This window comes from Sorghum bicolor, chromosome 7 (assembly GCF_000003195.3).
Source record: "Sorghum bicolor cultivar BTx623 chromosome 7, Sorghum_bicolor_NCBIv3, whole genome shotgun sequence".
Lineage (NCBI taxonomy): Eukaryota > Viridiplantae > Streptophyta > Magnoliopsida > Poales > Poaceae > Sorghum > Sorghum bicolor.
Window position 1 is genome coordinate 55,102,829 of NC_012876.2, and position 12,824 is coordinate 55,115,652.

Here is a 12,824-nt window from a genome sequence, read left to right on the forward strand (position 1 = left end):
TCTAGCGTGAGCTCCTTCTTCTTCCTCTCCGGCGCGGGTGTGGGCAAACCTGGTCAGGCACGTGCCCGTGGGCCGGTGTGTTGCGTGGTCACCCCCCGGTGCGACAGGTCGCTTAATAGAGTTTGCGTTAGTGAAAGCATACTGTGACGTATGTAAGTTTGATGATGGGTAGGAGTAGTTTTTTTTTTGACAGAACGTGTAGTTTTGATGAATTTACTCATAAATACACCCTTGACTCCCCGTGGTCCCGCGCTAGGGTTGTCATCTTCTCGTGCGTGCGCACAAGCGACCCCTGGCCTCTCATCTGGTAGACATATTCATATTCTCTCCCATATCACATAATCTCTCTCTCCCCCCACTCTGTATTTATATACTCGTCTGATCAGTCTCTTTCTCATATGTCTCTTGCCTTTTAATGCCGTAAACCTAACCAAGACAAGTTGACAACACAAGAAACCAATTGAATTCGGCTGCCCTAATATCTCATCGATCTCCTTTGACATCTCAAGAGAAAGAGGGGGGGACGAGACGAACAAGAGAGAGAGAGAAACCACTGGCTCGGCTCTAAGCTAGCTAGCTAGCTACTGCGATAGCAACTCGCAAAAAAGCGGCACCACACAACACACACATACACACCAGAAAAACACAAAGCACAAGCAAAATAAGCATCATCCCCCGGCCACCAAGAATAACCTTCACTGCCTTTCTTCATCCGGCCGATCCCTTACGCTAACCGCCAGCTGCTAGCAAGCTAGGGAGAGGGCGCGCGCGCGGCATCGATCTATGGAGGCGCGGGCAGCGTCGGCGCCGGACCTTTCGCTGCACATCAGCCTGCCGAGCAGCACCACCGCGTCGTCGCCGTCGGCTCCCGCCCCGGGGCTGGGCGCCGCCGGAGGAGCAGGGCGTGGTGCGCAGCAGCCGGCCGCCGGAGGGGACCCGTGGCGGCGTCTGAACGGATCCACGGCGTCGACCGAGCTGTCGCTCTCGCCGCCGCCGCGGCAGCAGGAGGCGGTGGCTGCTGGTGACGTCCTCCCGTGGCGGTTCCGGCCGCCGCCAGCGACGAATAATTACTCCTCCTCCACCACCGCGGAGGTAGCAACGTTCGTGCCGGTGACTGTGCCGAGGCTTTCGTTCGACGCCGCGGCGGAGGCGGAAGCGGCGCGGGCGAGGCCAATCAACGGAGTGCCCGTCTACAGTAGCCCGCGGGCCGGCGCCGCCCATCCTTTTTTAGGCGGCGGCGGCGGCGAGTACCGCCAGCAGGGCCACCACCACTCGAAGGCCGCCGGGCTATACAACAATCCCTACCACTCCTCGTCGTGGCCCTCGTCCATGCTGCGCTCGACGACGACGACGACGTCCCCCGGCGCCGTGGCGCCCTCGGCGTCCGACCCCGCGGCGGCGTCGTCGTACCTCTCGCCGCCGTCCGCGTACCACCGGATGCTGTCGAGCACCGGCCGGCTCCACCTCCAGGGCGTTCTCGCCGACACGCTCCGCGGCTACGGTGGCGGCGGGCACCACCAGCACCAGCACCTGGGCAGCCTGGCCGCGGCCCGCTACATGCCGAGGCTCCCGGTTTCTCGGCGCGGCATGCGTGCGCCGCGGATGCGGTGGACGAGCAGCCTGCACGCGCGTTTCGTCCACGCCGTCGAGCTCCTCGGCGGCCACGAGCGTGAGTCGCTAATTCCTCCGTCCGCTTTGCATCTCCATTTCATCCTCAGCTCCAGAACCCAATAAAAAAACCATGCATTTCATGGAGATCTGGTTGGATCATTTCATGCGGGATATGATGTGATGATTAATCTCGCTCCATCTCCCCGGCCGGCCGGCCGGCCTCTCTCGGCACACATCATACAGGGGCGACGCCCAAGTCGGTGCTGGAGCTGATGGACGTCAAGGATCTGACGCTAGCGCATGTGAAGAGCCATCTGCAGGTTGAGTTCCTTCCGGCCCGAGCTCTGTTGGGAGCTCTTCGTTCTTTAATTCTGCTTTCTCTAGCTACCGTGCGATTCTTCAATTATTCTGTGTTCTTGTTGCATCTGTTGTTGTTCTTGTTGGGGCTCATGTACAAGGAGGTCAAATCTTGATGAGGCGCCGGCCATTGCTGCCAGAGCACAGACTCCGAGTGAAGCTGAATCAGAGAGAAAGTCGTCAGATGTGATTGTGCAGACTAGACTAGCTAGCTGCCATTCATCCCTAGAGAGAGGAGAGGGGGGAGCTAGAGCGAGCCTAGAGAGAGATGGGATGTGTCGGGGTCTGTGTGTGGGGAAGAAAAGGTGCCATCATTGCACAATAATGCAACGTGTGTCTGCTCCTGCAAGCCGCCCAATCCCCAAAGCACTGAAGTGAGCGCTCAGACAAGCAGCCAGCAGGCACCATGGGGACGAGCGAGAGAGAAGAGCCAAACCCCATAGCTATAGCTAGCAATTTTTCCTTTGGACATTTCTGGCCGGCTGCTCTGTTTTCCTGCGATTTCTTTAGCAACGACGTCCCTTTATGATCCGCTGTGCTTTTCTACGCCTTTTCACCCCCTCTCCACCCTGTCAATGCAAGCAAATGCTACGTACAGTAGTGTGCATGTCTGCAGCTTTGCTTTCTTGGTCATTCTTTTGTTGCTGCTCCTTTTCCAGATGTATAGGACCGTGAAGAGCACTGACAAGCCTGCAACCTCATCAGGTAATTTAAGCAAATTAAATTACATCCGTCCATCCATCCCCCATTGCACATTACAATGCTCCGTCAATTATATCGAAGTCTCATTATATATATTTGTCATGCTGTGTTCTTCATTTCCTCTCCAAATTAAAACTCACTGCCTGCCAACAAGTCAAATCCGTGTGACTAATTTCTTAACTAACAAATATTAGGTCCTGGGGACGGCGGTGGCGGCTCCGGCGACGATGACCTCCCGTGTGCACAGCGGGCTCCGTCGTCGTCAGCAGGCCGGGAAGTCAGCCCGCAGGCGTTCACGGGACACCGGTCCGCCTCCTCGGAGGGCGCGGCAAGCCATGCCGGCGGCGACGTCGAATGCTCCTCAGCCGACGATTCCGACGGCGGCAGGCCACGCAGTGCTTCGTCGTCAAGGTATATATATGTGTCTTTTTCGTCGTCCTGATCGATGATATGATATGGAAAGTGTGTGTGTGGCTTGCCATGGGACGTGATGGACGATATATAGGAGTAGCAAATAGTAGCCTAATAATAAGAGCAAAAGTAACCAAACTTTACTATGTTTTTTGCACTTTATAAAGTAGTAGTATTTGTCAGCAAGCAAAAAGATAATGCACACCAATCTGATGACAAGCTAGATCACTAAAGCTCAAAAGATGTTAGACGACCCTACACACACATGCGCGCGGCGCAGTATAGAGCCTAGCGCTATATCGATCGATCTGCCCTTGGCTTGATGAGCAGCATGGCATCAGATCAATAGCATCTCCAAGCTAGAGAGCCTGTGCTAGTACTGTAGCTTCTTGGGATTTGGCCTTGTCCTCTTCTCTCGCTTTCTCTCTAGTAGGAGGCTGCTGCCTGCTGCTAGCTTTTGCCTTTTCTTATCACTGCGTCGCTGTACCCTGGGGCTATCTGCAGGGGGGGCGGGGGCCTGCCTTTGACCTCTCACAAACTTTGCATGCATGCATCAACATAGAAATGAGATGTCAATAATTAAGAACTTGTTATGCATCTTGTTGTTAGCTAGTACTAGTGTGCACTTCACCTCTCACATTGCTCCCAATTGTATGAACAATTAACTTACAGCCACTACGAGTACAAATGTTATGTTCATATTCCTTAATATATATACCTACATTGAGTAGAAAATGGGAGGAAAATAAAGAAGCATGTTACTTATGGTACGGAACAACTGACGAGCTCTCTCTGTTTCCTGATCTTATTATGATGAGCTCCTGCGTTCCTTTCATGTGAGCCTTTACAGTTCCACAGTCGATGATATTTGCTGTTAACTTGCCTGAAGTCAGCAGTGTTCAGAAAAAAAAAAAAACTAGTGCCTGGTCGTCAGGTGAATTTGTAAGTATGTCTACAATAATCTGCTCACCAGTCACTCGCCCGACGCATATTAAAACAGCTCCCCGAGGGACAAGAATATTTCTCGACACATAGGTTCGTTATCTAAGTGTGCAAAGACAGTCTTCAATCACACGGGTGGTACGTCGTAACCATATGCTTCTTCTAAAACACTACTAATCCTATGTCCTACTGGCCTAACAAGCTTCTCCGTTTAGTTACTATATATATACTGCATAATAGTACACTGAAAAGATTTACATTGCAATGAACAAAAATATTGAAGAACTGAAAAACGATTAGAATTTGGGATGGAAACGTGTTGTTCACATTGTAAATTGAAAAACAAATGATGTAACCTTTTTACAAGATAATTCTGGTCTGGTCATTTCCTCGTTGTTAAGTAGTTGTTTTCATTTTTAGGGAGTATTTTACCATCCATTTGAGAAAATATGACACTATAAATATAATAGAGGAAATTATGTTTTCCAAATGAACATGCAAATAGGGTAATTTTATTTAGCAAAATTTGATCAGTAAACGTAAGGTGCTGTAGTGTGGTGATGGTGAAGCGTGTGTGGTTTCTTCAGGGAAATTAGCTATATTCGTTTATTACTTTTCCAGTCATAAAAAAGCAGTATTGTTTAATCAGGACAATGACAGGGTCAACTATACACTAGTTTGATCATTGATTATTGTGCGATACTACTTTCAAAGGTGAGAAAGCTATAGTATTTTGAAAAAAAAATACTTTAAAAGACAACTTAGGCATACATCATACTATTTTGATTTTAAAATGTGTTCTTTTAAAGATACATTAGCATTCAAAGTTCAAAGGAATTGGCTACACATAACCCAAAATAGAAGTTAGTTATATATCTAGAAGGAGTAGTGATGTTGTCATATCAGATATGATGATCGATTGCAAATATGACATCTTTATATGTATGGAAATGAAATATTAATGGTCTATATATACAAGTGTGATAAAGAAACGATGACATGAGTCAAAAATATTATTGTATATTGTCTTCCAGCTAGAAGTTTATTCCTTGCTCTACTAGATCAGCTATCTATGCTTAATCAATTTTTGCAATCCTGATGGAGTTTTTTTAGTTCCCACGATGTTGGAGCTGTTAGAGAACAAATGTGCACCAACATGGTTTTTTAGATTATGGATAGAGTTCCGGCTTCAAACTCTTATGCGAAGATGTAGTACAAGCTACCACAACTCTAGCCGGTCCCTTTTACTGATGACCTGTTGCCTAGCTAGAAATTAAGGAGCTGGACCAGACCTATATGGTCACCTAGGTATTTTGTGTTTATTGCTGTCCCTCACTATTCTGATTCTGAATTAAAAGCATGCATGTCAAATAAAACAGTATATATGAGACTGATGATGTATACAAACAGTACATGTCTACTATTTGCTAACGGCAAGTGGCCTTGCATTTATACCCGTAGTAACAAATTTTCAAACAAACTTCTCTTCAGAGGTCAATGGCTACCACGAAATGCATGCAATGCAGACACCCGCCATTTAGTTGGCGTATCATCCACTTTTGAGGTACCAATTTTAACGATCTTGTTGTTTAATTTCTCTTCAGTTACCTCTGTCACTAGCTCCATATACTAATATGATTGCGCATTTGGGTCAGGATATGGAGGAGCCTTGTGGATCAGTTGGCTTGCAACAGGCATCCAGGAGCCATGAAATGAGCTGCCCTACTCCTAGCTTGGAGTTCACGCTAGGGCGACCAAACTGGAATGGTGCAGAACATGACTAGCAGCGCTAGCTAGACACATGAATGGCACATTATTAGTTCAACACTTCAACTATACTGCTTACGATACCTTGATTGGTCTTTGCATCATCAAGAATTTAGGAATGTCATGAAACAAAATGTGGAATAATATTAGTTTTGTGTTGGTCCTAAAATCGCATTGATCATATAGTCTCCATTTGGGTTTTGTTTTCTTAGTTTTTTTTTTAACATTTTGTCTTTTGTTGTGGTCATATAAAACAAAGGTATATATCATTGTTTTCAGGATGGTAAGCTAGAGAAGGGAGCCTAAAAATTTATGTATATCATGATGAGCTGGGGTGACTAACGAATGTATCATTTGGCACAAGGAAAGGAAAATGGAAATCTCACCTGACGAGATGATTATTTTTATTGTTTTGTGATGCATATATATGAGAATGCGTGTGCTTATTATTTCTTTTGGTTTCTTCCATTTTGCCCATAAAGTTAGTTGAATCTTTTACAACTATACTCTACCAATTTATTAGTTGAATATTAAATGCATCACAATCATTGTGGTATGCTTATTAATTAGTTAGTCTATGTTCGTGGTAAAATTGGCTCTAGACAACATATAAGTCTGTGTAGCTACAGGGCACTGGAGTAGATTTGCACAACATGAAGATATCCCAAGATTGTTTGTTCCTAATTGTTTATTGTAACATTATGGACACTATTAGAAATTATAATGCCCTGAAACAGAAAGATAAGAAAAATTATTTAGTTAATTTGTCCATTTTGGTGCATTTTCAGGTTTTCTGAAAGAAATTAGAAAAGCATATGGCACCCATAATTCATATATATAGGTGCACATGCAAGCAAGATATTTAATTAGCATTTTTTTCATATTTTGCTGTATGAAATAATAAAGCATTAATTGTATTGTAGTAGTTCTATTTTTCTGTAGCTGAGAACCGCTGAAGAACACAAAAGGCATATCATGGCGGTATTGTGCTCAACATTTAGCCAAAGAAAGCTGGCCTATCAATACACGATGGTATCTATATATAACACCTTTCCACATCATTCCTAACAATGCCAAGGATCGGAGAGCCATTCAAAATATATACAGTTTTGTATCTACTATATATGCAACTTGAAATATTATTGGACTGCAAAGCTAGATATAGGAAAAATGTGGCGATTCACATATACTTGAGCAGATCATGAAAATGAGTCGAGGTTGGATAAAACAAAGTGTGCATTTAATAGGACAACGATATGGATTGAAAAGTTGTTGAAGGAACATAATTAATAATGTGTAGGCTACTCCCACTAGTACACAAAAGCTGTACGCTGGCGGTGGAGCATAATTTTTACAGACGGTTAGTATATAAAAAGAAATCGACTGACCCATCTCAAAAACCGCTAGTGGAAACACATTTTCACCGGCAGTGTGCAAATAGTGCATTTTCGCTGGCGGTTTTGTTAAAAAACCGCCAATAAAAATCAATTTTTATAGGCGGTTTTTCTAACAAAACCGTTTGTAGAAATCATACTCTCTGTGTCCCTGAAAGCTTGAATTCCTAGAATTTGTGCCACTCAAATTTGTTTAACTTTGACCAACTTTATAGAAAAGAGCATCAATATGTATAACATAAAATGAGTATCTTATGAAAATATATTCAATAATAAATCTAATGGTATTAATTTGGTACTATAAATCTTAGCGTTTTTTTCTATAAATTTGGTCAAACTTTTAAAAGTTTGACTTAGGACAACTCTAAAAGTTGCAGCTTTCAGGGACGGAGGGAGTATATTTCTACAGGCAGTTTTCTTAAAAAATGCCACTAAAAATTAGATTTCTAGTGGCGGTTTCTTAAGAAAACCGGCTGTAGAAATAATTTGAAATTGATTTTTTTTGAGTTTTTTAAATGACCTCATATGAAAAAACTGCCAAAACAAAAATTGTAGATCTCGAAAAGTTATGAAACTTTGTAGTTGATAATTTTTCATTTGAAATTATCTTGTCATCGAAAACTATGTTCAAATTTATAAATTTTGAAATTCAAATGTCGTGAATTACCTCAGATGGATAAACTACCAATATAAAAGTTGTAGATCTTGAAAATCTATGTAACTTTGTAGTTGAAAACTTTTTCATTTGAAACGGTTTAGGGCCTCAAACAATCAATATTTTCTTAGTTTAGAATAATATGTGGAAAACCAAACTCTAATATAGATATAAGTGAGTGATGGGTGGAGTGGTAGAGGAGGCTACGTGCGAGGGGGAGTTCGTGGGTTCGAATCCCACTGGCCACTAACGCGCGATTTTACGTGAAAAAACGCATAAAAAATGAGTGTGCATCTGTATAGAGTTTCTATGTACTAGTGCCCCTAAAATTTCTTACAAACATCGATGTAGCTCTAAAATTTCTTAGTTTGGAAACATGTGACATATGACAATTGTATTGAAAAATACTTACAAAATATCATGAACCTAAATGGTTTTAAGAATATGCTACTCCGTAAAGCTTGATATATGCTTTGAAGAAAGTGCAAATTCAGATGCATGTGACATGTATTTTTACTGAAGAGAGTACAGAGCACTCCCTACATTACACTCCCCACCTGCTTGGTGGGATCTGACTCCTTTAATATATATATATATATATATATATATATATATATATATATATATATATATATATATATATATATATATATATATATATATATATGGAAATTCCTTTCTACACGCACGAGTATCTACTCCGACGTAGCTACACGCGTGAATTCTTCCCTCTCGCATCCCGCAGACGTAGCTAACGGGTGGTGTCGGGGGTGCGGCTCATTTCCGAGCTAACGGGTTTGAAGCACGTATGCGGATCGCTCGCATGTATCCAACATCTACGTGAACTAGCCGGCACATGCATGTGTACAGGATGTACACGAATATTATTATTATTTAATAAATGATTAGGGGAGCGCCTAACGACGTTCTTTTCTGCAAGTAAAGTATGAACACATACTTTAATAAGAAAATTGAGTATACTCAAGTATGAACGCATACTTTAATAAGAAAAATTGAGTATACTTTAATAGAGTATGGACGCATACTTGTATTTCGAGTATGTCCATATACTCAGAGAATTACTTTAGTATTTATCTTATAAAGTATGTATTTTCATTGATATTTTTTTCGAGGACAAAAATTGGTATGTTTGTGGGGAACTTTTTTTACTCTACCAAAAAAAGTTTCCCACAAACATACCAATGTTTGTCCTTGAAAAAAATATCGGTGAAAATACATACTCTATAAGATAAACACTAAAGTAATCCTCTAAGTATATGGACATACTCGAAATACAAGTATGTGTCCATACTCTATTAAAGTATACTCAATTTTTCTTATTAAAGTATATGTTCATACTCGAGTATAGTCAATTTTTTTATTAAAGTATGCGTTCATATTTTAGGCCTTGTTTAGTTCAAAAAATTTTTAAAGATTCCTCATCACATTAAATCTTGCGGCACATGCATGGTGAATTAAATATACATGAAAACAAAAACTAATTTCACAGTTCATCTGTAAATTGCGAGACGATTTTTTTAAGCCTAGTTACTCTATGATTGGACAATATTTATTAAATAAAAACGAAAGTGCTACGATGTCGTTTTCCAAAAAATTTTGCGAACTGAACGAGGCCTCGCAGAAAAGAACGTTTGTGAACAATTGAACGTTTTTTCGTAATACTTATCCGGCTAGGAGCTCCCCTAATCATTTATTAAATAATAATAATATTCGCGTACATCCTCTATACATGCATGTGCTCCGGCCAGTTCGCGTAGATCTTGTTGGATACATGCCAGCGATCCTCATACTCGTGCTTCGAACCCGTTAGATCGGTAATGGGCCGCACCCCCCGACGCCACCCGTTAGCTACGTCTGCGGGATGGCTCGACCCTCCGATGCGTATAATAAAGACTCGGAGTAGTTACTCGTACGTGTAAAAAAAAAGTGTCATATATATATATATATATATATATATATATATATATATATATATATATATATATATATATATATATATATATATATATATATATAGGCCGGTGGAGTTAGGATCGATCGAAATCCCTAGGATTTTGTACAAATTTGAGCTGGTGGATAAAGTTTGTAAAACTAGGTACGTAAAGCATACCTCCTTTTCACGTAGCAAAAAGGAAAGGGATAAAATGGTGGAAAAGGATGGCAAAAAAGAAGAAGCAGCCCAATCATAAAGCAATGGATTGCAAAATCATTTTAGCAGTGGTCCATGGTTGGTCTGTCCCCTCATTCATGTCATTATCGTCGTTCTCGCTCTTGCTTTTGTCCGCCCCCCCTTCTCTTCTGCTCCGTGTAACCCGTACCATCGACGACAGCCACAGGAGAGAGAGAGAGGGATGCATGGATGGGGGGCAAAAAAGATGGCAACAGCACAAAGAAAATAAAGGAAATAAAGGCATGTTCTGTGTGGCATCTGTGTGATGTTACTGTGACCACTTGAATGTTTTGTCAGATCTCTCTCTCTCACTCTCTGCCTGGCGCCATGCTACATTCATTTGCATGGGACCTTTTGGCCCCCGGTACACAGATGGGGGATGCATGGTTTCGACTTTGGACCACGGCCGGAGCGTCTACTGCTGTTGCTCATTCATCACGTACGGTGTGATGACCTCCATTTTTTTTGGTGCCGTTATTCAAACAAAAAAAAAAGGGCATGCATGTGAACTTCTATATATGTGTAGTCTAGCATCGGTTGTTTGGTGCGACGTGTAGAGATCTCTACGATACATACAGAGGCCACATTTAAATGGCATTAACACTAACGTCTGTTAATCGATTTACAGACGATTAGCATTGATCATTTGTCAGAGGCAGATGTCGTGCCAGGCTTTAAAATCCAAAATGGTTGCCTCTGAAGATGCTTCACGTAGTAGTGTGGCTTTCGTTGTGGGGATTGTACTAGTGCATACATACAAATCTAGAGGCACATTTATTTAGGCACTCTTGGCAGAGCTTCGACTTCTCCAAAAACGATAAAGCAAGGAAAAGCTAGGCTGAAACAACTTCGGCTTTTAGGCCAAAACAACTTCCCAACTTCATCACTATTTGCTTATTTCACAAGCCGTTTTCTCATATGGATGTGTGGTTGGGCTTCTAATTAAGCCCGTAGAGAAGCCCTAACAAAAGCCCTGCCAAAGAGGCCTTAGGCTGAACTATATAGATAACAAACTGCTTAGGTTTTTAATTTATAGTTTGATTAGTTAGACCATCGGTTGCACTAAATTCTAATCAGATGAGTTTGTTCATTACAAAAATTGTATCAACAACTTGAAGGTGAAAATCTTTCATTTGTAGGAAAGGGTCAAGGGTTCAAAGGCCCATGGTTATTGCTTTTATTATTTGTTTTTACATTTATGAAAAATAAATACAAAACCAGAAGAAATAAGAACTAGAGGCATGGGTGAACAGGAAAAAATAAAAAGAAATGGCGCTCGCGTGGATGAAGATGTCGTGCCAGGCTTTAAAATCCAAAATGGTTGCCTCTGAAGATGCTTCACGTAGTAGTGTGGCTTTCGTTGTGGGGATTGTACTAGGCAGATGTAGTGCACAACAGGGAGATCTGAGAGTATGAATGCATTATTCAAGACAATGGTGCACCCACAGGACTCAGTGTTGCAGTTCCTTACCCAATATGAGTACATAATGGAAACAATGATTGAGAAGGAGTATCGAGAAGCAGCAAAAGGTGAAACGACAAATCCACTGTTGTGGGGGAGGTCTCAAATTGAGAAGCAAGTATCTAAGTTCTACACTAGAAGTATATTCTTCAAATTTCAAGAGTTGCTGCGTGATTCCACGGCATTAACTATAGATTCGATTGCTAAAGAGGGAAGCCAAATGACAGTGCAGGTAAGGTGTACATACAGACTGCACATCTCTGTTGCAGCATACATAGATGTTCTGTTTTACAAATACTGAAACATGCTATTCATTACTAGTGAAACAGAATCTAGAGTCCATTGAAACAATAATTTTGGGTGACTTTGTAAATTGATGGTACTCCTATTTTGTATTTATGTTGTAGGTGTTGAAACGAGTATACAAGGAAGGTGAGGTGACAATGAAAACATACAATGTTGCTGCGAATCAGGGGTCTGAAACATACACTTGCTCTTGCAACATGTTTGACCAAGATGGTCTCCTGTGTCCTCACATCCTGAAAGTCTTTACTACATTTGATGTGCAACATGTACCACAAAAGTATCTGCTGCACAGGTGGTCTGAAGAAGCTACGCTGAAAGTTCCTCAACATTTGTCAGGTCCTGAACCAGTGTTTGGTGTTCCAGAGACAAATAAGCTGAGGTACAATGCATTGTGTAGGAAAATGATACAGCTGGCTGCTGATGCTTGTGTGGGTCCAGAAGAGTACATGGTGAGTTCACAAGGGATCGATCATTTGAGGGAAAAGGTGAAGGCAACCACGAAAGCATTGATTTCAAGATAAAATGATCCCCCAAATGAAGTTGAGGGTGCAAAGGAGGTGGAGAGAGGGGTGAAACAAACAAAGTTCAAGAACCCTCCAGCAAAAGATCCACAAGGGAGGCCTAGGGACAAGGTTGACCGTAAGAAGACCATTGTACAACAAGTGAAAGAAAAAGCAATAAAGAAGAACAAGTCCAAGGCTAAGAAAGACAAAGCCAAAGAGTCGGTGTGCTTGGTATGCCACGAAGAAGGCCACGGTGTGGAGACGTGCAAGTTCTTATCGGCAGCAATGCACCTAAGGGACACAGAGTTAAAGCTGTAGATTTATATTGCTTGAACAAAAATAAGTGTATATATGAGGCACTCATTGATTTATAAATTATAAACCAATTTAGTTTTATATATGAACTGAAGCTTCTTTTGGTGTAGCACTTCGCTCATCTTTCTAGTAGTAAGTTTTGATTATATCTCCTTTCCTTTTTCTACAAGGCCACATTTCATTGAGATTGATCACTTTCACATTACGT

General features: G+C 42.0%; 2 protein-coding genes across 2 annotated transcripts; both read left to right on the forward strand.

Annotated features, from left to right (window-relative positions):
• Window positions 390-6,212, forward strand: LOC8075385 (probable transcription factor RL9). The gene is made up of 6 exons (XM_021464371.1): window positions 390-1,669; window positions 1,855-1,931; window positions 2,628-2,673; window positions 2,865-3,081; window positions 5,515-5,587; window positions 5,679-6,212. Exons 1-6 carry the CDS (start codon window positions 784-786, stop codon window positions 5,805-5,807), a joined length of 1,428 nt encoding a protein of 475 aa, XP_021320046.1. The 5' UTR covers window positions 390-783; the 3' UTR covers window positions 5,808-6,212.
• LOC110437289 (protein FAR1-RELATED SEQUENCE 9-like) lies at window positions 11,464-12,619 on the forward strand. Its single transcript, XM_021465682.1, has 3 exons — window positions 11,464-11,724; window positions 11,900-12,247; window positions 12,344-12,619. The coding sequence occupies exons 1-3, from the start codon at window positions 11,464-11,466 to the stop codon at window positions 12,617-12,619; spliced, it is 885 nt and encodes a 294-aa protein (XP_021321357.1).

Bases quoted from the DNA above. Each gene is read 5' to 3' on its own strand.
- LOC8075385 (XM_021464371.1), top strand. From the start codon at position 784: ATGGAGGCGCGGGCAGCGTCGGCGCCGGACCTTTCGCTGCACATCAGC. The intron at 1,932-2,627 runs GTTGAGTTCCTT...CTCCTTTTCCAG, and splicing joins ATGTGAAGAGCCATCTGCAG to ATGTATAGGACCGTGAAGAG. The intron at 3,082-5,514 runs GTATATATATGT...ACTTCTCTTCAG, and splicing joins CGCAGTGCTTCGTCGTCAAG to AGGTCAATGGCTACCACGAA.
- LOC110437289 (XM_021465682.1), top strand. From the start codon at position 11,464: ATGGTGCACCCACAGGACTCAGTGTTGCAGTTCCTTACCCAATATGAG. The intron at 11,725-11,899 runs GTAAGGTGTACA...TTTATGTTGTAG, and splicing joins GAAGCCAAATGACAGTGCAG to GTGTTGAAACGAGTATACAA. The intron at 12,248-12,343 runs GTGAGTTCACAA...AATGAAGTTGAG, and splicing joins TGGGTCCAGAAGAGTACATG to GGTGCAAAGGAGGTGGAGAG.